At 36.0% G+C, this 27,118-nt stretch overlaps 1 protein-coding gene across 5 annotated transcripts in view; it reads left to right on the top strand.

Annotated features, from left to right (window-relative positions):
- Positions 1 to 27,118, top strand: part of STS (steroid sulfatase) — a 115,011-nt gene that overhangs the window by 51,186 nt on the left and 36,707 nt on the right. For all 5 annotated transcript variants that reach the window (XM_074858872.1, XM_074858875.1, XM_074858871.1 and 2 more), the window contains one exon: positions 17,686 to 17,823. In XM_074858872.1, the coding sequence (XP_074714973.1) occupies positions 17,686 to 17,823 (138 nt within the window). The remainder of the gene's footprint in view (positions 1 to 17,685; positions 17,824 to 27,118) is intronic.

Raw genomic sequence — 27,118 nt, 5'->3', positions numbered from 1 at the left:
TTCACCTGATGTAGTAATTTGTAACAGTGCAAAGTCGATTTAAAAGATAAGAAAAGTAGAATGATGCTACATTGTCAGAAGTGGTGGATAAGCAGGCTCAGATCGTTTTATCCAGCTATTATGAATGTGACATAAACTTAGCTGAGCCTGAAAACTTAAGGTGCATTCCTCGACCTTGCTTTCCTGATTTTGTACTGGTGTACCTCTCAAGTTTAGAAGGTTTATTTTTAAACTGTTTTTGTTACCATGAGAGATGTTTGGCCAGCATCTCTGAGGAAGACGGTATTCAGCCAGTACAGGTACTCTATGACTAGAACAGCATTTCTCCACCCTGTTCTGCCATCCTGCTCTTATCCTAACATTAAGAGACTGTTTCTTCAGCTAAGACAGTAGTTAAGCTCTTGAAGCACATTATAGGTCAGATCTGGGAAAATTGTCAATAAGGGTGCAGATTAAAGACATTTGTGGTTCTGCCTTTTATGATGTGGATGCTTTCCAGTTGTGATCTGGGCTAAAACCCAAACTCATTTCATATGTCACTAAGCAGCAATGACTTTCAGTCACTACTGAACAGGGCTGAATTTAAGAGGTGACTCAGTGATGAAAGACTCCCATTTCCACTATGATAAGCCTCCTAAGCTACCTAATCCTCCTTAAGTACAGTTTCCTTTTTCTATATTACATCCTTGTACACAGCAAAGCTCCTTCTTAGAACATTATTTACAAGATTACAAAGCACATCTTAAGCAGCCATTCCTGTAGCATTTTTTAAATCAGTCAAGTTTAAATAATGTCTTAGTAACACACACTCCATGATGGAAAACTTCAGTGTGATGCAGCTTGTGGTAGTAGTGCTGTGTTGTTCAAAATTTGCTGCCAGCGGCTGAACAGATTTCATTTGCATCTGATATTGCAGGAGTTAAATTGTCAGCACAAGATGGGTTAGTGCACTGTGCATTTTACTTTACAAAAATCTAATAACTTTCAAAAATTTAAAGGCTTTCTATTAGTTATGAACCTCTGAAAATTGGGTCTTATACAAAAACATTGAAATGACATCTAACATAGTGATCAAAATGCTCTAATCAGTGGAAAAATTAGCACTGCTCTTGAGACAAGCTAATTTCCATAAGTAGGAGAAAGCTCAAAGCTTGTTTTAGATAAGCTAGGGATAAGAGAATCCCAGCAACTCTCCAAGCAATAAGGATAGGAAGTTCTGTAATGAAATGTACTACAAACCTTTTGTCTAACCTTTGCCCCTGAAGTTTAATTTCACATATAAATAGTATGGTGGGATTTTGCTCCTTGCTTAAGGTGGGTGAGGAAGGTTATTATCAGTGGGATTAAGAACACAGTAAAGATTTAAACCAAAATTGACCCGAGGAATACAGTGATTTCTATGTATACTTGCATGAAGGTTGCAATGAGGGAAATGAATGGGGCTAACTTTATTCAAACTGTAGATAATCTCCAAAATACATATTGGGAAAGCAGTTTAAAAGGACGCTACTAAAGATTTTGCTGGTGGAGTGCCTCTGCATAGGAACCTTTTTAGCACAGATACTGTGAAGCTGTTAAGAGGAATTACATTTGCCCTGTCCCAAAGAAACTCTACAGGAATTGAGTAAGTCAGTCACCCAGAACAAGGGATCAGAATGGCAGACTTTGCTCACTTTGGTGGAAGTGTCCCTGATGTGAACCTGAAACCTTTGGCATTGTCCTATGAACATGATTTTGCCATCCTTTTTCTTCAACACATGGACACTGAAAACAATGTCTATCTAGGTATTTATAGAGCTTGTAATCATGGTATTAATAAAGGATGCAACTGAGCTAGTAGGTGAAGAATGTTGCTGGTAGAAGTTACATATCTATGAAAGAAACCTAAACATGCAACAAAGGAGCAGAGAAAGTAAAGATGTTAGGATTTTTAATCTGGGAATTTAAACCTTCCCACCCACACCCCTTCCTTGTACTTTCAGATAGTTTTGTAGTGGATTACCCAGTACCTTAATATAACTGATACAGTCCATGAATTCATGCAAACACACAGAAGACACAAGTGAACATTGTAAGGCTATGAAGTCAAGTACTCAAAGATAGGAAAAATCAATCTTCCTGTGCTTGTGTCTCTTGGTACAGTTTTTAAGCATATGTTTACATGCCATTTCTTTTCCTGTTGGAACCCTCTCTCCTCATCACAGAATGCCTTCTAATGAGCAGCTACTCAACAGTAGGTGTATTCCTCATTGTTAAATATGAATTCTCATGTATTATTTAACACACACTATTGAAGTCTGTTTTGAAGACATATTTCTTTGACATCTCTCATCTTTTCTGTGGCAATACTTCGCTAGAGTATATAACAGATTCGCAAATGAGCATTTTCACAGTCTTTGTAAGATAGGGGAATCTTATTATTCTGTTTCCCAGAAGAAAAACTAAGGCAAAGAGATGATGTTCAGATTTACCTACTGAGGTATAGCGTTGCTGCCAGTCACCCACTAATCCAGCTCTGGATCCATAGTAAAACATTGGGACTTTAATTCAGCTGGCATGGGAATGGGGAGGAGGGGGAAGCAAGCCATTTATCCTTCCAGGTCTTGATCCATGTTGGAGGTGGGAAATGGTTAGAATGTGCACCTGGACTCAGGTTTTCTTCTGGTCTTGGGGATTAAGTGTCATTTTTTAAGGATAATTAAATATCTTCACCAACATATGAACTATAATGATATGAACAGTTTCTGTGATGATTCAGGAAATGTCTTCCAGCCTTTTACCATTTATTCATAGCTGGCTGCATCTCATTTAGCTCTAGAAAAAAACCTAAAACTGACCATGAGCATTTCAGTTTCAGTGATGATACTGAGAATCCTAGAGGTTCTTTTAAAACCATCCCTGCAGTTTCTTGGAGAAAGACATAAAAATTTTTCATGCTTCTTTTGAAATGTATATTAATTATTTTGAGACCATACTATTAAAAAAGAGGGGAACTAATTCTCAGTGAAAACAGTAATCATACAATAAAGCTTATGGCAGTATCAATTCTGTGTTGTAAACTGTTGTTCATCGGCAGGCTGGTTCCTAGTAGTGAATTGCCATGCAGAAATTTTTCACTGCTGAATCACAAGGCTCAAATTCCAGGTGGTAATAAGCTCTTATTGATGAGGTTGGTAGAACTGCCTTTTTTATTAACTATGTCTGGGTTTTTTTCAATGGTACATTTGACTGCTAAAACAACCACACTATATAATAGGCAGGCTGATAATACTACCAAAGATCATTATTCTTCTAAAAACCAGTTCTGTATTTTGCATTACAGAAAGGTTTTTAATCATTCTATATATTAATAATGAAATATACTAATGAGATAAATAGTGAAATTTTTAAGGTTAGGGAAAACAATAGAGTAATGATGCTGTGATTAATGAAAGGCGGGCTGGTAAACTGATAAATTTGCTTTTCTCCAGCTTTTTCCATCACTACTTCTTTGTAAAATAAGGCATTTACGTTTCAGTGTAGGGGGCTATTTAAGGAATACTGACACTGAATCTTTATTATGCTTTCCTACCTGTTATTTTTTAATGTTACTGTTTTGGGGGGGGGTTTTGCATATTTCATTTAGTGTACTCAGGGTATTTTTAACTATTTTGAATACTTTCTTTTTGTTTTCTCTTTCTTTTGGCTTAGTTCTTGTATTTGTATACACACTTCTATTTTTAAATCATTCCCTCCCCCTACCCACCCATGGAAGTTTCTTTATAACATTTTCTCATGAAGAGCACATAGTAGTAACCCCGAGAACACCCAACAGATTTTATGTTACTGTAGTAAGCACAATAACCAGAGGAACACCTGACCCCTAAGGGCTGAGTTGCTTTCTTGAGATGATGAAATAGAGACTCCAGGATAATAAAATTCCTGCCTTAGACCAGCATGAAGTTATATTCCACAGCGTCAGTGGATCTTGCAGATTACTACTACCACAAGAGGGGAGGCAGAGCACCCTTTACTCTCTTACCTCCTTTTTCCTAACCAGCTTCCAGGGAAAGCAGAAAGGAGGAGAAAGAGGACAAGCATCTTCCTTTTTCAGTATACGCCCTTTTAACAGTCTACTAGATGCAGTAATCTATAATGTCACACTTAGTTTGCCTAAAATTATGTGTGGTCAACTTGGCCCTTAGGTACTACAGTTTACATGGTTTTAAAGTACTGCTGCCATTTCTGTGTTATGTGAATAAAGGATATAGGCTCTTTAGGCTCTTGTATTTCAGTGGATGAGATATTTGTGGGTTAGAAATTTATTTTACTTCCATTTTTGAATCAGACTAGAATTTAAAAACAAAGCAAGCAAACAAGAACTAATACAAATGTAAATGTGCTTTTAATCTTACAGAATGGCCTGGCCCAGAAAATCAATATGAATTTTCTCTTCCTGCAAACCCCAAGTTAACTTAATGCCAGATGTTTGAAATAAATAAATAATAAGTCAGGATGTCTCAGCGTTTCTAGCAAAGGCGTGGAAGGTACTATTTTTGGCACTGTGAAAAGTATAGTTGTGTGTATAGTATAGGGTTGTGTGAAAGGTATCAAAGTGCTTCTAATCCAGAGTACAGTTGATTTTGGCACCACAAAACAGCAGAGCACACATTAAGCAAGTAATAAATGAATATTTTTTTTGCTTTATTTATAATTGGAACAGATATAATTTATCTGTTCAGTTTGGTAGATGAAAAACTGGACATGAGTCAGCAATGTGCGCTTGCAGCCCAGAAAGCAAATCGTACCCTGGGCTGTATCAAATTAAGTGTGGCCAGCAGGTCAAGGGGGATGATTCTCCCCCTCTACTCCTCTCTGGTGAGATCCCAGCTGGAGTACTGTGTCCAGCTCTGGGGTCCCCAGTACAAGAAAGCCATGGACTTGTTGGAGCAGGTCCAGACGAAGGCCACAAAAATAGTCAGAGGGCTGGAACACTTCTGTGAAGAAATACTGAGAGCTAAGTTTGTTCAGCCTGGAGAAGAGAAGGCTCTGGGGAGACCTTATTCCTGCCTTTCCATATATGAAGGGGGCTTATAAGAAAGATGGAGACAGACTTGTTACCAGGGCCTGTATTGACAGGACAAAGGACAATGGTTTTAGACAGCAAGAGGGTAGGTTTAGATTGGACATAGGGAAGACATTGTTTACAATGAGGGTGTGAGACACTGGACCAGCTTGCGCAGAGAAGTGGTGGATGTCCCATCATTGGCAGTGTTCAAGGTCAGGTTGGATGGGGCTTTGAGCAAAGTGATCTAGTGATGACTGTCCTTTCCCAAGGCAGGGGAGTTGGACTAGATGGTCTTTGAAGGTCCTTTCTGACCCAAACTGTGCTGTAATTCAATGATCACATCATACTGAAACTTTCAGAAACATTTAATAATGTGTAATGTCAATAAATATGAAAGAGCCATTGTCATTACAGTTTTTCAGATGATCATTTTATAAAATTCTGGGACTCCTTAGCTATGAATTTTGTAAATCTGAAATTAGAATTTCTTCTATCAGCTAAGGAAGTCTGTGATTCAATTTCTTGCTGACAACTTGGATCGATAAGAAACCTTTAAGGAATGTATTCAAAAGTTTGCTATGGGTGTTAAATGGTAAGTAGCATTTTCTTTAAAACAGAAACAAGGGGTAAAAAAATAAAATATGGTACCTTGAGAATATCAGAAGCTTTGATAATTGATGTTTGAAAAAAGGCCTGTTCTGTTTATAAAACTCTTTCATACATAATTGAGCTACTTCAGTGACAGCCAGGAAATTGATTTTAACAAAATGTCTGTGGTAGGTCTGCTGCCGTCTCTGAAGTTGAGACTTCTTTCCCTTTTGGTAGATTCTTTTCTTTCCCTCGATGTCAAAAGAGATCTTGGCCCATCCAGTAGTATACATTTAGAAATATGGTTATGATGCAGTTGTCCAAAACCAGAGCCTTAACACCAGGTTTCTGTCCCATATCGATATGAACAGTCCAATTGAACTAAGTAGCCAGGGTACCTCTAATGTATTTCCATATCTGCAATACTAGTTTTATATTCGTTTAAATAAATTTTTTGCCTTCCTGATGTGAGAGGTGCGCTTTCATCTAATAGTTGAATCTGGACTTCTTTTCTTGTCAGCTACTCATATGCCACAAGCAGATAATTTTTTTTTTTTTTTTTTCTGTTATTCTTTGTTAGTTCTTCCCAATGGATTGTCACAGGAGATCACACGATATTTTTCCTTCCACTTGGCTGCTTTTCATTACTTGGCATCTCCTACAACGATCAGTCCCTATTGATAATAGCTTATTGGAACATCATTATTTAAGCAGTTCTGGAAAGCCTAAGTTTTAAGAAGGAGGAACAAAAGTGTCATACAATTGAGATAAAAAGGGTGATATCAATTTGTCATACTTTAATATTACACCTCCTTTTGGAGAAGGTGTCACTTTTTAGATGAGTTAACAGAACTTTTTTATTTAATTTAAACTTTCCTTTTATATATAAACATTTCTCAGTTCCATAAAACTCATATATTAGTTATTCTTTCCTAAGAGCTGAAGAAAGTATCTTCCTAAATCCAAAGAGAATGAGATGTAGTTAAGATCAGGTTCTTCATGTAGCAATATAGAAGTGTCTCTAGTTGGCAAATACCCAGGTCCCTCAAACTCCTTTTTTTAAAAAAAAAAAATTGAAGTGGGTTTTGGGGACTTGGTTGAAGAAGAAGGAAGTGGTCACTTGACTAAGCAAGATGATAAACCCTGATAAATATCTGTTCTTTTTAACCATGCTGCAATAGGTCTGCTGTTTGCATAGGATGATGTAACTGCACTGAAGTCAGTGGAACTGTGCTGACTTGAAGTCAACAACTATGGATGCTCTATGAAAAGTCTGTGATTCTTCAAAAACAATGGTATCACAGCCTTCAAAACAATCTGTATTTTCTGTTGATGTATTTTTAATAAAAAGGAAAAAAGTGAAAACCATGTAATATAAGAAGTATATCCTTAGTTTCAAAGTTTAACTATAATGTCAGAAAGACAGTAAACAAATGGTCCACCTTTCTAATATGTGCAAGACAGGGCTAAGTATGTGGCTAGCAATAGCTGGCAAAGCAGAGGAGGAAAGCAGAGGTGGCTGCCAGAAGCTCGCAGGCAGGGAGAAACACCATACAAGTGTCAAATGCCCATTAGCAGGAAAGTAGAGCGAAAACCAAAGCCAAAGGTAAGGATGATGTCTGTGCAGCTGAAAGTGGGCTGAAATGTCCCATCTGTCTCATGAAGTCCTCATTGGGGCCAAAGTTTCCAACTACATAAAAAGATGTGATTCAGGACAGAGTAAAACGTAATGTAAATTCCTTTGTATCCACCACAGCACATCCTACAGGACAAAGTTTGAACATCTTAGCATGTTTTTATAGGAAGTGCTGCTATGATGGCTTTTTTACCAGTATTATTTTAATAGGCACAAAATTGGAGTTGTCCTTAAAAAAATCCCTAAAACATGCGGGACATATCCTAAATATTCTTGCCAGTTTAGAGCTGAAGTAGTCAAGCCCCATATCCCAAATTTCTCAGTCCATTCCCATTTCATTTTTTCTGTGATTCTGCTGTAGTTGGTCAAGCAGTTGCAATAAGCCCCAGGTGCTGCTCATAAAAAGTAGATGGCTGAGTTAAAGAGAGCTTTGGGGACTTTCTTGGCAAAAAAACCTAGAGAATAATATCACATTTTTCTCTCAGAATGTAAACTGATTTTCTGATGTGACGTTTAATTACTTCCCTTGTTCTATATTAATTTTAGGAATACAGAGAGAGAGAGAGAGTAGAAAATAATTGTTTTAAATAGAAGGCACTGGTGTAGTAAATACCCTATCAGGAAACGTATGCATATGCTCTATCTTACTGTTGTCATATTTAATTGTTGAATCTTGATAACAATACAGTCAGTTGCTGAATATAGCTAGCCGTGCTTTTCCAGTGCCCTTGAGAGCAGAAATCTATTTGCTGTTGTGTACTTCTCTCTGTATGTGATACCAGTCTGTTACAGAACTATTCATGTGAAATGTGGAGATTTCAAACCTTTTCTGTTCAAGGCTGTCTATCTGTATACAACTTCCATAGATTTGATGTTATTGGTTCAGAAAGAACTAGTCCTTTAAAAAAATACATTAATACAGAGGGACTAACCCTGCACCTGCCTCTCTATCCATAGAAATAGTGCTATTCCCATAAGTAAGAAACGTGCTGGTTGGGGTCTTCCAGTGGTTACTTGCCATCTGTGCTTTGGGGAGTTTACCTTCTCAGTATCTCCTTTCTTCCCCAAATACTATCTATTTACAGCTAGATTAATTTGTTCCTTGTATCTATGCTAATATTTCAGCTGATCTGTGTGGTGCCATGTGAGTGATCCTTCCTCATCTCAAATTTAGCCTTCAGATTTATCCTAAAAACCACATCTTGCTGTGATCCTTGTATGCAAAGCAGAGCCCTTCCAGAAATCTGTCTCGCCTTCACACAGGAAAGTCTCATAGATCCATTTTTGTAAATTCCCATTACAAACCAAATCACACATAGCATTCATATCCTTGAACCTTTGTAAACTCAGATTAATAACTATATTAGTAATTTCACATCACATATTTGCTTTATTCACAAGGAAGAATTAAGTAGAGAAAAGGCAAAGAAATGGACCTGATGATCTCAGGGTCCTCCATGATTTCATGCCCCCACCATGTCTTGGGGGCATAAAATACCTTTTGGCCTAAGCAGAGACCTCAAGTATTTCCAAACCAATTTAAAATGAGAGTGACTTATTTCTCTTTCCAGGCCTCAGACCAGAAAAATGCAGATTTTTTTTTTCCTTGTAGACATCTGCTGTGCTACTGAGTACTACTCTGAAACTTCAACAAAAGCTCCTTCCAAATAGACTGGGAATATTTTTTCAAGAGCACTTAGATGAATTAAGGAATCAAAGTCCCATTTCATAAACTAGTGAGCAATCTTCTGAGCTAGTCAGCTATGATCAGTGAGGATGACCTCAAAAATTATTTGCCTTCCCTTCTGAAAAGATCCTCTGGAATTTAAATCAGCATAGATACTGTCATATTGAACACATAAACATATGAAAAAAAAAAAAAAAAAAGGAGAAAAAATTGAAAAAAACCCTGAATCATAAAGAAAAATTTGTGGTCTTCGATTTATTTGTCATTTTTTGCTAAATTCAGAATGTCATCTAGAGAAGTCAGATTGGAATTTACATTCATTAGTGGAAAATTCCCTTGAGGACAGTTTTCACAGGCTTGCTTTCTTATTGGTATTAATACTGTCTGTACAGAGATTCATTCACAGCTAGCATGGTTTGAAGATGGTGATTGCACAGTAGGCTTAGGCACAAAAGCCACTGAGTGACACAAAAGCCACTGAGTTGCCCAAAAGCAATTAGAGAAGTAGGTGAATTAGCAAGTGCGCATGGTGATGGTCATGTCAAGGGGGAAAAAAGTCATCTTGTGTTTTGGGGGTGAGTTAACGCACAGCCACTTCCATGTGAGATTAGACTTGCACAGTTAAAATCAGAAAACCAGGAGATGATAACAATTAAGATTTAATGAGGAATATTAATTCACTCTTGATAAAACTCCTCTTAACTTTATGGTATATGATTTATAGCAAATGGTTAAAATCTGCTGCCAAATTTAGCAAAGATTTAAAAAGTTTGGCTATTGAAAGACAAGATATGGTTAGGCTCTAATGTCAACCAATTTTATCACTTCCAATTTTATTTAAAAAAATTTATAAAAGTGAAACAAACAAATAGTTTGAAATTTTCAGAAAAGTGCAGAGGATTAAAATGTGGGGTTAAATTGCTTGCTCTGTTTTAATTCTTCATAATTCTTCATACTTTGGCAAAATGTTGGCATTATGCATTTGGATCTAAGAGCATATGCATATTCAGCTTAAAACTCAGTCTGATGTTAATAAATGTTTAAACCTTTGAAGATATAGAGAAGTGTTTCTTTTATCACTCTACAATTACTGAATCAATCACCATCAGTATATATTGGAAAGATCAAATAGCTGAAGCCTTAACTTCACTTGACAGTCTAATTATAAAAAGAATAGCATCCTTAGGTTGTCATTACAATTTACCTAGGTCCTACCTGAAGAAATCCCTTCCAAAATCTGAAAGAAAACATGGGAGACCTTGAAGTGGGGAACTAGACAGTGTCTTTTGCATTATGCATCTTAGTTGTATGTGTGAAATAGATCTTATTCTCAGATGTGTGCAGAATGAAGATGCAAATTTACCCAAAAAGTTATCACAGCTGTCATGAAATATGCAAATGCAGTGGACCCTCCTAAAACTGCATGACCATCTCTCATATTTTAGCATTTTAAGCAGTCTGAAAACTAGGATTTACATTAGAAATACAGAGACTTATGTTCAACAGATGTAAGGTCTAAAAGTGAATTTCAAGCAATTATTAGCTAATTTAAATACTACTAAGGAGATATCCAAATAGTTATACTTCTGACCTTTAATGATCCATCAGTAATGTTGTAGTACTGATGTAAATATGAAGATCTTTCTGTCCTGCATTGTCTATATTGCAGCTGCACTTACAGATCTTCACAACTTTCATAACCACAACTTAACTCTCTGCTTTATTGTCCACATGTATTTATATATGTATAAAGTATCATTCCAACTTTCACATTTACAAAATAATTTGAACCCTATATGAATAAGAAAAATAAGAGATGTGATACTTATCTCTATGAAAAGCTTATGCATAAGTCAAAATTTTGTCGATTTATTCATAGCTGCTAGCAGTGCATACCTAATCTGCTTTGCACTATGCTGAAAATTTATCCTGAGGGTCCGAAAGACACATTATACTTATAAGACTGTATAAACAGTCACAAGCCAATTACAAGTTTACAATTACATGGCAATCCAAATCCAAACAGAAAGCAAATTCACACTGATAGCTTAGCTGACTCCACAACAAAGTTGCTTTGCTTTTTCAAAAAGACTGCCCTTCTCCAAGCGCTTGCACTGGTTTTACTTGTCTCACCCTGAGTCTAGGGGAATCCAACAGGAAAATGTTTGATGCTCTACAGACTATCTGGACCTAGCAGCTACTGATTTGAATGGTAATTGTAGGTAGTTAAATCCGGGACAATTGCCTCACCTTACCTCATTGTGAAAAGAATTTACAATTTTTGGGGTCAGATTCAATCATCTTAAGATAGGAGAGCTGTGTATGAAAATGCTTCTTTTGCTTCATTAAAAAATGTTTATAGTAACTATGTCAGATGTAGAGGTGTACACTATATGTAAATCCCACCCTCTATGTATCTACAGTATGCACAGGTGGATCTTGATTTTGCTAGCACCAGAGTTTCAGTATAGGATTCACCAATCCTATGATGTTTTGAACTGCCAACAGTGGCAGGTTTGAACTATCTTCCAAGCTGGAGAGAGACTGTCAGCACACCGGCAGAGACAGGAAATCCACTTCAGACTAGGTCTACAGAGCTCCCATAGACTGAATGCCCATGGATAGTGTGAGTGCCTCAGGTGCATTCCTAGAGTCCATCCTTGAGTTTAGTTTAATTCAAAAGGAATCCAGGTGACAATATCCAAGAGGGCTTTGCTAGGCAAAAAGAAATATATTAACTGTCCATGATTGGACTTACTGTAATTATGCGCTCCTGATCCAAATTAAAACACTAATTTAGATGTGCTTTTTCAGAACCGTATGCTACTTGTTTGGCAGAATGTCCTGTTGACACTGAAGATCCCACTAACCTAACGAGAAACTTAGCACATTTGAGACTCCAGCTTTGTACTTTGGGGAAGACTTCATTGTATCGGCTGTTTCCATAGCGTAACTTTAAAAATAATGGTAACACAGTAGGACTGATTCAAGACTTTCCACTGAATCTACACTCCATTTTCTTCCTACAGGAATTATTGTACATTTTGTAATTAGTTATGCATTTATTTTCTGTTCTAGTCAAACAGTTATACTAAGTAGTATTCACTCTCACCTTTGAGGTTCATATGCTAATGCCCCCCCCCCCATGCAGAATCACTCTCTTCTTAGGTGGATGTGTTCTGTTGAATGGCTAGATAATGTGCCGTAACACAACCTATTGCTTCGTCCCAGAATTTCCACTTTCCAGTGGTTGTGTTGTAGCTCTGAATGTTAAACACATTGCATGCAGAGTTTATGTACTGTTCACCATATGTGCAGCCACTTCTTGTGTTGCTGTCAATGGTTTCATTATTTTCCATCTTTACCTCAAGTGTTGTGCTCAATGACTAGGTCTGAAAGTGATAATTACTTCCCCACTGCAGAGACAAACTCATTTACATATTTATCAAGGGGAAACTGTATGGCTCTGAGCATACCACAGAAACATTTGCATATTTATAACCTGAAATGTACAAAAGCTAAAATTAAGATAGGGATGTCTTGGTCTTAGTTACTAAGCTTTTTTTTATACAATGGTTTTAGTCAGTGGATTTTGTAATCAGCTCAGTGTATTAAAGAGTGAAGTATCTTTCTTCATCATACAAAATGAACACAGAAATTAAAATGATTGTTATCTTGTGAATGATGGTGGGCAGAAGTTGCAACATTACGTTTTCATAAGGTGAAAATCTTAGCCTTTGAGCCCTGAAGAAATGACGAACAGTGGAATTACCTTAATTAAACTCCCCAAGAGGTTTGCTATGTAGTTGAATGGCATCAATATCTTTTCTGGGAGAAATATGGGCTTCCAGATAATTATGCATGTAGGGTTAATTTGTAGGTGTTTATGCATGTATTCAAAGCACTCCTGGCTTTCCACTCAGAGGTGAACCCCTTCAGCTGACTACAAGTTAGTTGTGATTCTGGCTAATGATGCTATTCAAAAACAAACATTAGTATCAGTAGGGAATTCTGAAACAGCCAATAAAATAAAATAAATAAATTAATTAAAAAACCCCAAGCCCAAACTGCCTCTTCTAGGCAGAGATGTGATGGCTGATCTTCCCAGATCACTCTTTCTCCAATAATTGTCTCAAGCTTACTGTAACCTTCTGGATACAACAGAGGCATGTGAAAGTCTGCTGGACTGAGGAAAGAATGTTATATTTACAGGAATTCCCTTTATCTTCAACTGTCTTGTCCTGAGACAGATCCTTAAGCCTCCTTCTGAATCCTGTTGTTTCTTTGAATCTGGCAAAGAGTTTTAAAGCTTTCCTCACAAATAGAGAGACTATTTTGTCCTAATGCACAGATTACACAGACATATTCTGTATTCTAGAGCTTTTTATTCATAATTTCAGCAAGACTCTAAATTATTTCAATTTAATACAAATAACATTTCTGTCCTATTGACTTCAAATGACAGTAAGTTAATTTATGAATCAAATGCATATGTTCCGATGCTTGCTTGACTAAACCTTTGAACAGTTTTCCAAATCACTAATATGTTTGTAAATACATTGGTTTCCAATATTTGTACCTTGTTTTCAAATAAATAGTAATTTTTTAATAAACCACATATATTAATGTAGATGAGTACAATAGGAGTTTTGAGGTTCAAAACTCCAGAGATTACATTCAGCATTGGAGAGGCTGGTTCGGCTACCATTCATGTTGATTTAGAGAAGTTGAATAGTGGCATGGTACTCTCAGTTTTCTTCTGAAGAATAAAGTTAATTGCACTTAACACTTTCACATGGCTATCACTCCATTGAAACTGGCATTTTCACTTTAAGAATGAAACAACTATTTATAATTTACCATAGCTTGAAGCAAGAGTGGAAAGCAGAATGTAGAGAGCACTCCTCAGTATATTTTGGAGGTAGCTTTACTTAAATTTTGGAACATTGATGTACTAATTAAAACAAGTAACATCTTAATGCTGTTCTTAATCTGTTTTGTGTCTTAAAAAATACAAATAAAAGAAAAGTGTCCAATGATCTAATGTGTTTGTCTGCTACAATGTTAACCACCTACGTTGGGTATACATTCGTAGAATGGCAATAGTAGGAGAAATGATCTGAAATTCTGGTTGCTAAATAGCTTCAGAAATTATGCAGCTCCTTCAGTGTTAGATTGATTTTGTTGTTCAGAAATGTTGTCTTTCCAAATCTGTTCTGTTCAAATCAGAAAAAATGTAAATGGTACCATCCACAGAGATCAGTGCAGCTGTTAATTTTTAGAACATGGCTTTCAAGTGAGTCTTTTCAATCAGGAATCCTTCCATTTTTATTGGTAATTTCCTACGCTGGGGATAATAAGCTATTGTTACTTGAACAGAGCTACAGTTTTCCTAGTGTTTTGGCTTATTTATCCTCCAGGTTCCTATTCTGTATAAACTCTTTACATCCAAAAAGTCTTTAAAATTGTTATTGCTTTCTGCAACCAGCAATGAGACTCAAAGGGGATACTAAGCCAGCTGAAGCCCCATTATTGTAATTCAAGAGCACATGACATATTAATACCCTTACAATCATATTTTATGGGTGAAGCAATACAGTTTTACCATCTTCTCTTACTCAGATGTCATTTATCTGTTCACCACGCTCATTAAAGTGTGTTGCTCATGTAGTTGCATGTCTAGCACTTTAGGTAGGATTCATCTTAATGTCCTTGATGTCTAAGATGGCATTTGGTTTTGAGCTAGTTGCCTGTCTTCTCTTTTTTAGTCAACAGGTAAAAAAGGCCCTTTAGCAGTTGTGATTTACCTCTTCCAAAGTCAGCTAAAATAGGTTAGAATAAACTCCTCCTTGTACATTAGCTGGCATTGCCTGGGAATGTTTATACATCAATTTTCATTTAATTCTAAAGTCTCTGTGAAATCTACAGAAATGATAAGAATGCAGGAATTAAAACAAAAAATAAATTAAATTGTTATCAGAAAACAGTAAGAATGTATTTTGCTTAATTTGTAGTATTTGCTTCTAAAATTTGTATAATATTGCATGTGAAAGGTATCTGTTTGTAGAAATCCACAGTACATTTTTTGCATTTTTATTCCGTATTGGTTACCATTTAGAAATGCTAATAAGTGAATGTATTGCTTGTGTTAACAGTAGCCACATCATTCAAATGCACTTTAGTGGGCCTTATCATCTGGTAGCACACATTTTATTGCTTATGTACAGTTTTCATTCTAGAAGGTGTCAGTGTTCAAGATTAAAATAGAAATGGAAGTTTTGCTTCATTTCTGTGAGTGCTTGTGATTGCCATTCTCTGATAATAGTGTTATTTGAATTAGCACTATTAGTCCATCTGTACTGAAAAATATTGTTGCTAAAATAAGTTGTCATTTTAGCATTTATTAATTAACCCTAATGTAGCCAATCCTCTTTCTGTTTAAAAATCCAAATGAAGGAAATGGAAGTTTTACCGTTGAGTTCAACAAGCTTTGGATGAGACTTTCTATGCATTTTATTGGGGTGTTTTTCCTGAAACAGGTGAGATTTTTTTTTTTTTCCAAGCCAAGTCAAGATACTCAACCTTGCTTCAAAAAAAAAAAGAAAAAAAAAAGTCATCATAATGATAACTGCTTTATTTCACTATTTGTGATAGAGAGACATTTCTCATAGTCTCTCATTTTTTTCCAAATTAATTAGGAAATCAAAATGGCCATTATTAAATGACAGCAGATGTCTCTAATCACCAGAGATCATTTAATGTGATGTACATTAGTGGATGAGTGGAATTCTTGGTTTATACTGATATTTTTATATACAGGATGAATTTGAAAATCTAGTTTCATCAAGGAAAACCGTGTAGGTAAAAAGTGCATTTGTGCATGTTATTGCACATGTATTTCTTTGTGCAATCTCATTTATTTTTACTATCATAGGATCATAAAATCATAGCTTGATATGGGTTGGAAGGTAACTCTGGAGGTCGTGTGGTTGAATACCCACACATAATCTCCTAATTTTTCTATATGCTCCACTTTTTTATCATCATTGCCACCTTTCCAAGGGATATTATAATTACTTAGCAAGTACATTCTCCAAACAACCTCAGAGCCAATGGGAAATTGTCTCTTTCTTTTCTGGCACTAAGTCCACCTGCTGCAGCAAGCAAATGGCTTGTCAGATGGATCTGCATGATTTTCCTTCAACCCACCAACTTTAAAATGTCAGCCTTTGTAACAGATTTTCCTCAGCTCTGTTGGGAAATTTCAACTCCCACAAGGTTTCAAAATTTACATAAACAAATTCTCCTACTCTTACATTTCTTCTTTGCTCCTAGTTTACAAACAAGACCAATAGGTATCACTTATCTAACTGCTGATGTTCCTTTATTCATGACCAAGTCTTTTGAGCTGATGAGCAATGTAGACAGTCAACCTTTTTAACAAGGCAGTTTTAGAATGCTATGACATTAAAAGACAAGTAGAAATAGTAGCAATAAGTTAAGGTAACTACTCCTTATCCAGAAAAAGAACATAGCAACAGAAATTATGATCTGAAAATTGTTAAAGAAGTCTCTGTATTTCAAAGTTCTTATCCTCTTTGACACAATAACTGAGCACCAGCTGATGAATTAATTCTTAGTCTACAGGTGAGCAAATCAAAATTAAGATTCAAATTGGACCATTCTTGGATGTTTAAGTAAAAAGAATAAAGATAAAATGATTGTGAAGACCGAATTATCTTTATATACTCTGAGATCCCTAAAGAACAAAGTTAAAGCTCATTTGCAGGCTGATGTGAAGAAGTATATTCTTATACTTTGGTCAGTTTCCAGGACCAATAATTTTAGATTCCTAATCAGTATAAAATTCACTGGAGCAAGTTACAAAGAGCAGCTTCACTCTCATTCATACAGAAACCCTCTTTAAAGACCTCAGTATAAATAGGTTTGAATGTAATTTATGTGCACTGTAAGGCTCTCCACAGTGCCAAGGTAGTGTGAGGAGCCCTTTGTGAAAATGAAGCATAAGCCCATAGTGCCTTAGAGTTACAGAGCAGATGCATGTGGATTCCTTTTTTAAATATGTGCATGTGTATGTGTGTTTATTACCTTGCACATTTTGAGTTTAGTCCATGTCTATTCTTATGAGAAATTAGGGACTCATTACTAGGTTTGATATTGAAACCATGTGATCTCCAGAGGCACTCCATACATTAACTTCCTTTTTTTTCTTAGAAAGTCTTATTCTAACGCTCACACTGAGATTTCTGCCATGTTGCCTCTAGGTTGCTAGGCAGCAAAGCTTTACCCCCAAACTGTTAGCTCTATTCTGCATGCTGAGACTCTTTCAGATATCCTCAGCAGTTTGAATCTTCTTGCTGAGGGGTTTCCTTGATTGAGAGCAACTGCTTCCAAAGGTCACTGGCTCTCTATGGATCAGCCCTTTTCTTTGCTGTGCACAAATCTTCTCATTTTATACTTCAAGAAACCCTGCAGCAATTGAACCATGGTCCTGATTGCATCAAGCCTTGTGCAATTGGTGCAATCATCCCCTACTGTATGCTGCATGGTGCAATTACTTTGTATAATAATGTTTATATGGAAATTGATCTTAAAAAGGCATAAGGACAAAAATGTATGTATGTGCCAAGGCTAATGAAAAAGCCACTTGAAGACATTAAAATTGTTCTTTTTTTCTTTTCTTTTTTTTTTTTTTTTTTTTTTTAGGGCAGATTCTGGATGTGCTGGAGAAATATAATCTGACTGATAAAACTCTTGTATACTTTACGTCTGACCAAGGGGCTCATGTTGAAGAAATCTCCAGTTCTGGAGAAGTCCATGGAGGATACAATGGTATATATAAAGGTGAACATTCTCTGATTATTCTTAAAACTGTGTCAGAAACTATCATCTCCTTGGTTTTGCTCCACAACTGTAACATGCTCTGTGGCCAAGGTCAAAACTCGATTCCATAATAGTAAACTTGTCATGACTGTCATTCTAAATTCAAATATAAGCAGTAAATATAAGGGATTTACTTGTCAAATACAGCAGCTCAACCAGAGTACATGCTCAGCCAGAGCTCTTGTAGAGTTTTAACACTAGCAAATATACCCTTGAACTGGGCAGAGATACAGCTTTGGAAGGATGTCAGTTCATAGTACTTTACTATAATGGCTGGATAGCGCAACAGAAAGGAAAAAAAGGGTGGTTTATGAGCCATCAGGAATCATAGATAGGAGCTAAATACCATAGAGTAAGTGGGATCACATGAAGGTAGGATACAGAGAAGATGGGATAACCAGCAACAGAGTCCAGTGTATTCATTATAGAAAAAGTAGAAAAGGGTATTTAGGTTAAAAAAGTAAAAAAGAGGAGTTGAATTGAGTTTGAGATGGTCAAGTTTGACAACAGCCGTTCAACAGCCAGAAGCAGAGAAGATTTCAAACAGAAAAGACTGAGTTGGAGAAAAGAGTTTTGAAAAGAATTCATAACACACTGAATTGAAGACTGATTTGGAAATGGAGAGACTTTAGTTAAAAGGACAGAGTTTAGGACACCTTTCCAAGGGATGTTATAATTACTTAGCAAGTACATTCTCCAAACAACCTCAGAGCCAATGGGAAATTGACTCTTTCTTTTCTGGCACTAAGTCCACCTGCTGCAGCAAGCAAATGGCTTGTCAGGACATTAATACTGCATAAGCTGTTTATTCTGTGGACACTTAAAATGTGTTTAAAGTCTACATTATTGTAATACACTTTTTGCCGGTGATATCACACAACATTACTGAAAGATACTGATTTTGTTGCAATATGGTGATCTTGTAGAAAGAAAAATTCTAGCTTAGCAAAAAGCCTTCCTCATTTTGTCCATTCTCATATCCCTGTCATGGTGAACCCTTCAGTCAGCAAGAATATAATACACCACTGGATACCTTTGAGAACATAGTTCCAACATGGGGATGAACATAATTATTGTCAGCAATGTATTTTTGACAAAAGCAGACAAGAAGACATAACAGGATGAGAGAATGAAGGATATAGAGATGGAGGAATTCTCTTGATAGCACGGCTGTAACATTCAGTCACAGGTTGGTCATGATCAAAGATTATGATTATTCAGTCACAGACTGCTCATACACAACATAATCAAATACGAAATAAAGGATTCCCTCTGACCAACCGCAGAAAAGAGTGTTTTCCAGTGTGCAAGTGGTGAACACACAGCATCAGGAAAATGAATGTCAAAATGTTTTTAATAATATTCAATCTTATTGAAATAGGGTAGGGATGCTTTTTTTAATTGTTTTTAATGAAATGCAGTGAATATTCTTATCCTTTTACCAGAGTTCTTTTAATTCTTTCACTAGGAAGTGGCTGTGTAATTTGTTTTCCCCTCATATTTCAGGGGACAAGATCAAAGAAATCTAGCAGTTTTTGGAAAGTCATTTACCAAACATGAAACTTTTAGTTGTAGAAAGAAGGAAATTTCCTTTAGGTATGATTTTTTTTATAAGTGGTGTCACAGAACTACAAAATCACATAGTAGTTGAGTTTGGAAGGCACCCCCCAAAGTCTGTAGTCCTAGCCCTTGCAGAGCAGGGTCAGCTAGAGCAGGTTGCTTAGGGCTGTGTCTGGTCAAGTTATGAAAATCTCCGATGGTGGAGACTCTACAGACTCTCTGGGCAACTTGCTCCAGTGTTTGATCACAGTCACCATAAAAAAACCCTTTTTTCTTATTTTTAAATGGAATTTTCCATGCTTCAGTTTATGCCCATTGCCTCTTGTCCTGTCAGTGGGCACCACTGAAAAGAGCCTGGCTCAGTCCTCTTTACTCAGGTAAATCCATGTATCCATATAGATGGGTAAAATCCCACTGCACCTTCTCTTCTCCATGCTGAACAGTCCCAGCTCTCCAAGCCTCTTTTCATATGCCGAATGCTTCAACTGCTTAATCGTTTTCATGGCCCTCCTTTGAACTCACTCCAGTAAGTCCATGTCTCTCTTGTGCTGGGGAGCTCTGTGCTTGGACCCAGCACTCCAGGTGTGTATCACCAGTGCTGACCAGAGGATAAGGATCACCTCCCTCAACTTGCTGGAAATGTACTTCCTAATGCAGCCCAGGAAGATGTTGGCCTTCCTTGCCACAAGGGCACATTGCTGGCTCACATTCAGCTGGTTGTCCACCAGGACTCCCAGGTCCTTCTGTGCAGAGCTACTTTCCAGCCAGTCAGCCCCCAGCCTTTGCTGGTGCTAGAGGTTATTCCTCTGCAGATGCAGGACTTGGTATTTCCCTTTGCTGAACTTCATGAGGTTCCTTTTGGCCCATTTCTCCAGCCTGCCGAGGTCCCTCTGGATGATAGCACAACCATATGTGGATCAGTCACTCCTCCCAGTTTTGTATCATCTGCAAAACTTCTAAAAAGGAAGTAAGATAGGCATATACAGTAAGCAATAACAGTACAGTGAGGTTTTCAAACAAGAAGACTCAACAGTTTTTAGTCAGTAGGTATCCATCTGAGAAATGACCCTTATATTTTAAGAGAGCTACAGAGGAAATGCTACACAAGCAAACAAGGAATGCCAAAGTCATGAGGTTACAAACTGGGTCCCCTTGGGCTAACACCAGCGAAATGTATCTTGAATGTTAGCACACAGGCCTTACATAGTGATTTAAGTAATTAAGGAACCATATGGTTACATGTCTGTAGCTGTAGGCAGAGCCTGAGGTGTTTTAGAAGCTTTAAAAAATATTTGCCTTCTAGAATGCCAGACATAAGATACAGGATAAATGACAAGGAGAAAAAAAAGGACAAATACACTGCGGAATATGCCTTCCTGAGGAACTTTGATTGAACGGAGTAATTTCTATCAAGCCTTGCGAACTTTTGTATTCATGCTTACAGAATGGAGAACAATTTGAAGTAGATTTTACCCGAATTAATAAAAAATCTGATTGCTAGGGTTACTTGGGGAGTGATGTGGCTTTTTATTTTTAAAATTAATTGTGTGTTTTACAGTTACAACCTATGCTATGCTGGCAAATGTAATATGCTACAGGATAGAAAATAATGACTGTATAAGAAACAAAATAATTATTGTATGAGAGACAATGTTAATAAAATAAAAAGAAATTAAAAGACCCATGCAAGCTCTTGAATATGCTTTTACCTTTTTAAAATACAATGAATTCTGCTTTATCTTCCATCTCCTTATCAGTCCTCAATTTAACAGGTACATTATGCATCACTTTCAAAAAGGCTGAAGTGGAAGTGATCAATTAATTGCATAATTAGCAATTTCCATACATAAGCATTTATTCATATTAGCAGTCATGTACAATGAAAAGTGTTAGAGGTCTGTACATCTCTGGCAGATTTAATGAAAACCAGACCTGTGAAGCTCTAAGTCTCAGGCACTGATATAGCAATGTGCCTAAAAAAGCAAAAGGATGATTTTTATGCTGCTTGTGCTCATGTGTGCATGCACTAAGTATTTGCTTCCTCTGATGGGCAGTTTAGAAAACTGAGAGAAATGCACGTCCTTTCTCCCTCTCTCTACTAGACAATCTCAACTACTTATTTTTTTGTATATGAATGCTGCATAAATGCAAATATGAATCAAGCCACTTAACCCTCTTGTCAGAGCTGGAGCAGTATGCTCAGCAATAATTGCTTCTGCCCTAAAATCAAAAGCTCTCTACAGATCTCCACAATTCAAACTCACTAATTTGTCTTGATATGCAGCCAGTTGAGCACCAATAATAAAATTTAAGAGGAGTTTGGAGAGTTAGGCTAGCACTGCAAGACTGAATGCAAAAAGGGGAAACCGCTATTTAAAGGTTTTATTACTCTGGATTCTGACTGTGGAACAGACGCCGTAAATTTGGACAGCCCTTGAAATTAGAAACCAGAACTAACATAGTGTTTAACTAGTTGCTGTCATACACAGTCTGTTTTTTCTCTTCAGTATCCTTTTTTAGAAGACATTATATAGTAATCTTGAAGTGATGGATCACACTCATGGCCTCTCTTTCCAGTGGCCTTTTTCTGACAGTTATCAGGATCAGAATCCTTGGAGAAAGATGCAGGAGCTGTTTAGTAAATAAAGAAGATCCCTTAGAAGATCTCCTCCTAATCCTGGATAGTATGACCTTGATTTAAGGTGTGAATTCTGACAATTTAGATTCTACAGAGTGTTTTAGTATTAGTTCCATAGATTTTCATCATATGAAGATGAAAGTCCACTCTGAGTCTTTCTAAATTCTTAGCATAGCCTAAATCATTTGTCAATGAGAACACGGTGCTTTCATTTACTATTTTGAAATGGGACAGTTGCAAATTTTATGAAACATCTTGATGTTTTATACTGTTTTCTCACTGATATAGGATAAAGGAGGGAAAACTTGTTATACCTTCCCTAACTTACCTTTGTTTTGTATAATTTTACTGTGCCTTTCCCTTTAATACCTCAGTCAGAAAAGAATTTTCTCATCAGTCTTTCTCATCAATCTTAAACTGATTTTCCTTAATCAGTTAACTTAAAAAGTTTTTCCTTGTCCCTAATTTCTTCTTATTTTCTTCTGTGAACTATTTCTAATAGTGCAATATATTCTTTTAAAATGAATTTACAATTATTGCCTTTCAGGTTTTGCCATGAAGTATCACTACCTGTATATATACTTTTTAATATTATCTGTTTCATCCTATAGACTGCCTGCTCTCTGTATCTTACTGTTTACAGATGTGCATTAAACATTAGTCTTTGCACAGATATATTTTCTTAGGTATGCAGTTAAGGTTATGGTATGAATAACTAAGACTGTAGACCCTAGTTCACTTGATTTTTCTCTAATGTTCATTGCACTGCAAATATTTTTACAGAATTTGAACTTGCATCTTGTTTCCTGTTCATCCAACTTGGTGTGAAGTCCATTATCTTTTCTTCTGAATTTGATCAACCTGTGATACATGGATTTTTCAATTCCACAGCTCATTTCCCTTCCAAAAGAAGTAAATATATTAAAATAGCAAGGGACTTAACACAGAGTAGCATCAAGGTACCTTACTTTGACTTTTTTGCAACATGTCACAGACTGTTTTATTTTGTTTCCTGACTGTTAGTCAGATTTTGATTCATGACAACCTTTTGTCTTCTAACCCATGATTAATGTTCCAGAAGCTTTTCCTGAAGGTCCTTGTCAAAGATCTTTCAAAGGTTTAAATCTAGATACAGCTTCTAAGACAAAAAATAGTGCCTATTTTAGAAGGAATTTCTTCCCAGCAACTCAACACCTTCTTACCTGAACTCCTGAAGGACTCCTGGGTACATACATGATAATACATTTTTCCTGGCTACTTAGTGTTTTGATCAGAAACTGATCAGAGAAACCTAGTAGTTCCTGTGGACCTATTGGGCAAATAGGTCCTTTGAGATATTTGAACATTAGTTCCTTTGGAAACTTCCGGTTCATGATATATTTTTTTGAAAAATCTTTGTTTCTATGTATTTTCCTGTTTAGCTCTTTATCTTTCATAACAGATCATTGAATCATTTTTCATATATTGGCATATAAGTTGTATCTGATGTACAATTTATAACCTCTAAGCTATTTATAATGTATAAGTTATTATGACTTATAAATTATGGTCTTTTATCCTGCTAATATTAATTAACATTTTCAGATTGAAATATGGAAACTATTGTATTGAACTGAAGCCTCTTCTTAAATCTTTCTATGTAATTTTTCCAGCAATTTCTTTGATTTCAGTTCTGTGACATTTCTCTGTAAAAAGGTATGGAACTTTGAGGTATTGTTTTTGTATATGATATTCAGGATACCTGCACTGACTTCTTAGGTGTTTTTCACTAGCTTTCTCATTAGTATGACATCTGCAATTTAAACATGTTCATTTCAGCTAGTCACCTTAACTTTCCCTTAGGAACAGAAATAAGGTTTGCTTTTTGAAATACTTTAGATCTCTACTTTAGAATAAGATGAATAGAATAAATAAATGAATAGACTATTCTCTCCATTGAATAAATAATAACTTAAGATGACTGGTCTAAAGGATGCCATTATATTCTTCTTTGGTACCCTCAGCTATTGAATCTAATTATTTTGATGCTTAGTGACTCATTTGTTGAATTAGCTTCAGTGTGTTATAAAATATGTCTCTCCTGATACATACTTTATAACAGTAAACAGTGAAAGCATTCAAAACTTTTCTCTGCACTTTTTCTCATTATACTATTTCACTGGTGCATATGCAGACAGCAGAAGTCCTCCATCATATCACTTGTTGACATCTATCCCACTCTGTTACATATGGGATTTTCTATGGAGTCTCCTTGCATCTCTTAATAGTCTTACTATCATCTTCTTTTGGATATGTATCTAAGTATCTTTTGCCTGTATCTTGGACCTGCCCATTAGAAACATTGTATTTATTTCACTTTTGACTTTAATAAGAGCAGGAATTGACCTTTTTTTCAAATGCACTGTATTTTTATATTCTCTCTGAAGTGATCCAGATTTTTAATAATCAACCCATCTTTTAATTTTGACTGAAACAGAAAATATCCTGAGAGACAATTTCATTTGATTGGAAGAAAGGTCAGATGACATGTCCAAATGAGCTATGTCTACTACATTCACCAGTACAAAAACAGCTCAGGTTGAAAATTAACAAAAGCAGTACATGAAACAGATGAAAAATCAGTAGAGTGAACTTGCCATTGAAGATAAATTGTTGTTTGAGCATTTTTAAAGTAAGCAATAGAAACCAGTTTTGATTGTCGACATTTGTAGCATAAAGTCCACTACAGATGGGTACAATAAATAATTTCCTTGTATTTTTCGATCATTCAACAGAACAAATTGAGTTTGGAAGTTTTGTTTTTAGAAGAATGTAAGAAGGAAGGAAAGGGTGTTATGATTATAATTAAAGTGATCTAAGAAAGTTATTTCAAATAGTTTTCATCATTCATTATTCAAAATATTAATAGTTATATACCACAGAGTTCCCCTTTATATATCATACCTTGTAAAAGCTTTATTCCCAGAGTTAGGTAATAGCAGTCAATTTAAACCAGAGGGAGGAAAAAAGGAAATATTCTTTTAGCTAACATTTTAAATGAGGTTAAAATGGAAAATTGACATCATGTTGTGGATGACTGCAGAGAGTTATGTCTGTACTTTACCCACTCCTGTAGATTTTTCAGGAAAGGTGAATGTAGACTATTGTTCAGTATAACACTGAAAGGTGCAACTACTCAGAAAGCATAGATAGCTAAGCATGAATATACAGCCTGGGGTGTTTTATGCTGTTTTAAAAACATTTTTAGAAGAATTTAAGAGAACAAAAATAATATATATCTAGGCTGCCTAGAGTTTGCCAGGCATACAGACTACTAGATTGCTGCCTTTTCTCTGTTTCAGTGTTGTCAAGTCCAAGCAGAATGCAAACTAATGAGTCATATCATGAAATATCAAGAGATTTTATTTTTAAATAATGACATTTTGTGGAATTTTTTTTCCTTCTAATATTTTAGCTGTTTGGAGGTTTGCTTCATGTTTCAAGCATTAGTAATGAAACCTTGATTTATTTTTTAAGGAAAAAAGAATGTAGATAGCTTGAACAATGTTCAACAGCTAGAGTGTTAAGGACAATGTATATCAAGGGATTTGTAACCATACATTGGCAAAAAGCAGCTCTGGTGATGTCACTAAACACAGTTCTAATAAAGATGAACACCACACAGGCATAGATAATAAAAGAAAGGCTTACGCAATGACCTGTAATTCCTGTCTTGGTTCCCTGCTATTCCTAACCTTCAGAGACATTAAAAAATTATGCTCCAATTAGTCTTTTGAAAGGAAAACAGCAGTCACTTCTTCATCGACATAAGCAAGGAGATAGCTCTGTTGTGGAGTCCATTTTGCTTTTTGTACCTCACAGCAGGGAGACAGAGTTTGCTGAGTGTTCCCTTTGTGCTTGGGTAATGTGCAAGTTTTCTGTCCTGTTCTGTAGTGATTCAAGAAAATTGTGCTGTGAATCTAGGAACTGTGAAAGTGATCCAATGTCTAGGTTTTAAGAACTGCAGCATGTGTGGGAGTGGGATTCAACACTTACTGTCTTCAGATTACACAGGAGGCAACAGTAAAATGAGAATTTATTTAAACAATTCAATCTAGCTAGCACTGTTACTAAGTTCAGACAGGTATACAAAAATAAAAGGAACTTTACACTTAAAGATACCTATGGTATAGATCTGCTCTTAGATTTTTTTGTCTGTCCATACTGTCTAGCCAACAAGCTGCTGCTCTGTGTACACAGAACTAGGATCCAGCTCATGAACTAAATCATATCCCCCAGCATAACTGTTCACTGAAAATATCTTAGTTTGAGGATATCTGTAATTTTATGTGTTCATACTTTCCTTATATTTTTATTCAGATTTAACTACTCCCACTCAACAGGATTTTCTGTGAACCATAGCTCAGTCAGGATATTAATCTTGACAGTTTCCTGCTAGGTAACACATAATCCCCACCAAACTTCTAAAATCCTAATGACTGTTTTTATGGATAGAGTCGTCATTTCTACAGATAGATGCACCCAGTATGTTGACATCTACACTGGTGTCAACCCAACCATATTAACAACTGATCAGCATACTGTTGAGTGAATACTTCCTTCTGCTAGGTGGCGGGTGTTTTAAACCTCACCAAATAACAGCTTTATAAACTTAGATATACATTTTCTTTAGATTTTTTGAAAATAATTTTTTTTTACAAGAATGTAAACAAAAATAATCCATGCATCTCATTTCTGAGTTTTAGAGTAGGTAGCCATGTGCTTTATTTGTGAGAATGGAATTGCATTTGACACTGTGACAAGAGTAAATTTTTAAGACTGCTCTAAAAGACAGATAGTCTTGTTGAGATCTGAACTTGGCACTACTTTCCAAAAACAACTTCAGCAAAGATTGTTTCTTGATGTAATGTTGAATATTAGAAAGTCTAAGTTTTCTGACGTCAGACTAGTTATCTATCCCTGACTATTCAATATAATGAATTCTGACAAAGCCCATGAATAAAGTAAGCAAAAATCTGATATAACAACAAATCATGAGATGAAGTTTTTCAGCCACAA

This window comes from Strix uralensis, chromosome 2, assembly GCF_047716275.1.
Source record: "Strix uralensis isolate ZFMK-TIS-50842 chromosome 2, bStrUra1, whole genome shotgun sequence".
Classification (NCBI taxonomy): domain Eukaryota; kingdom Metazoa; phylum Chordata; class Aves; order Strigiformes; family Strigidae; genus Strix; species Strix uralensis.
Note: the sequence above shows the minus strand (reverse complement) of the source record. Positions and strands in the feature narration are given on the sequence as shown.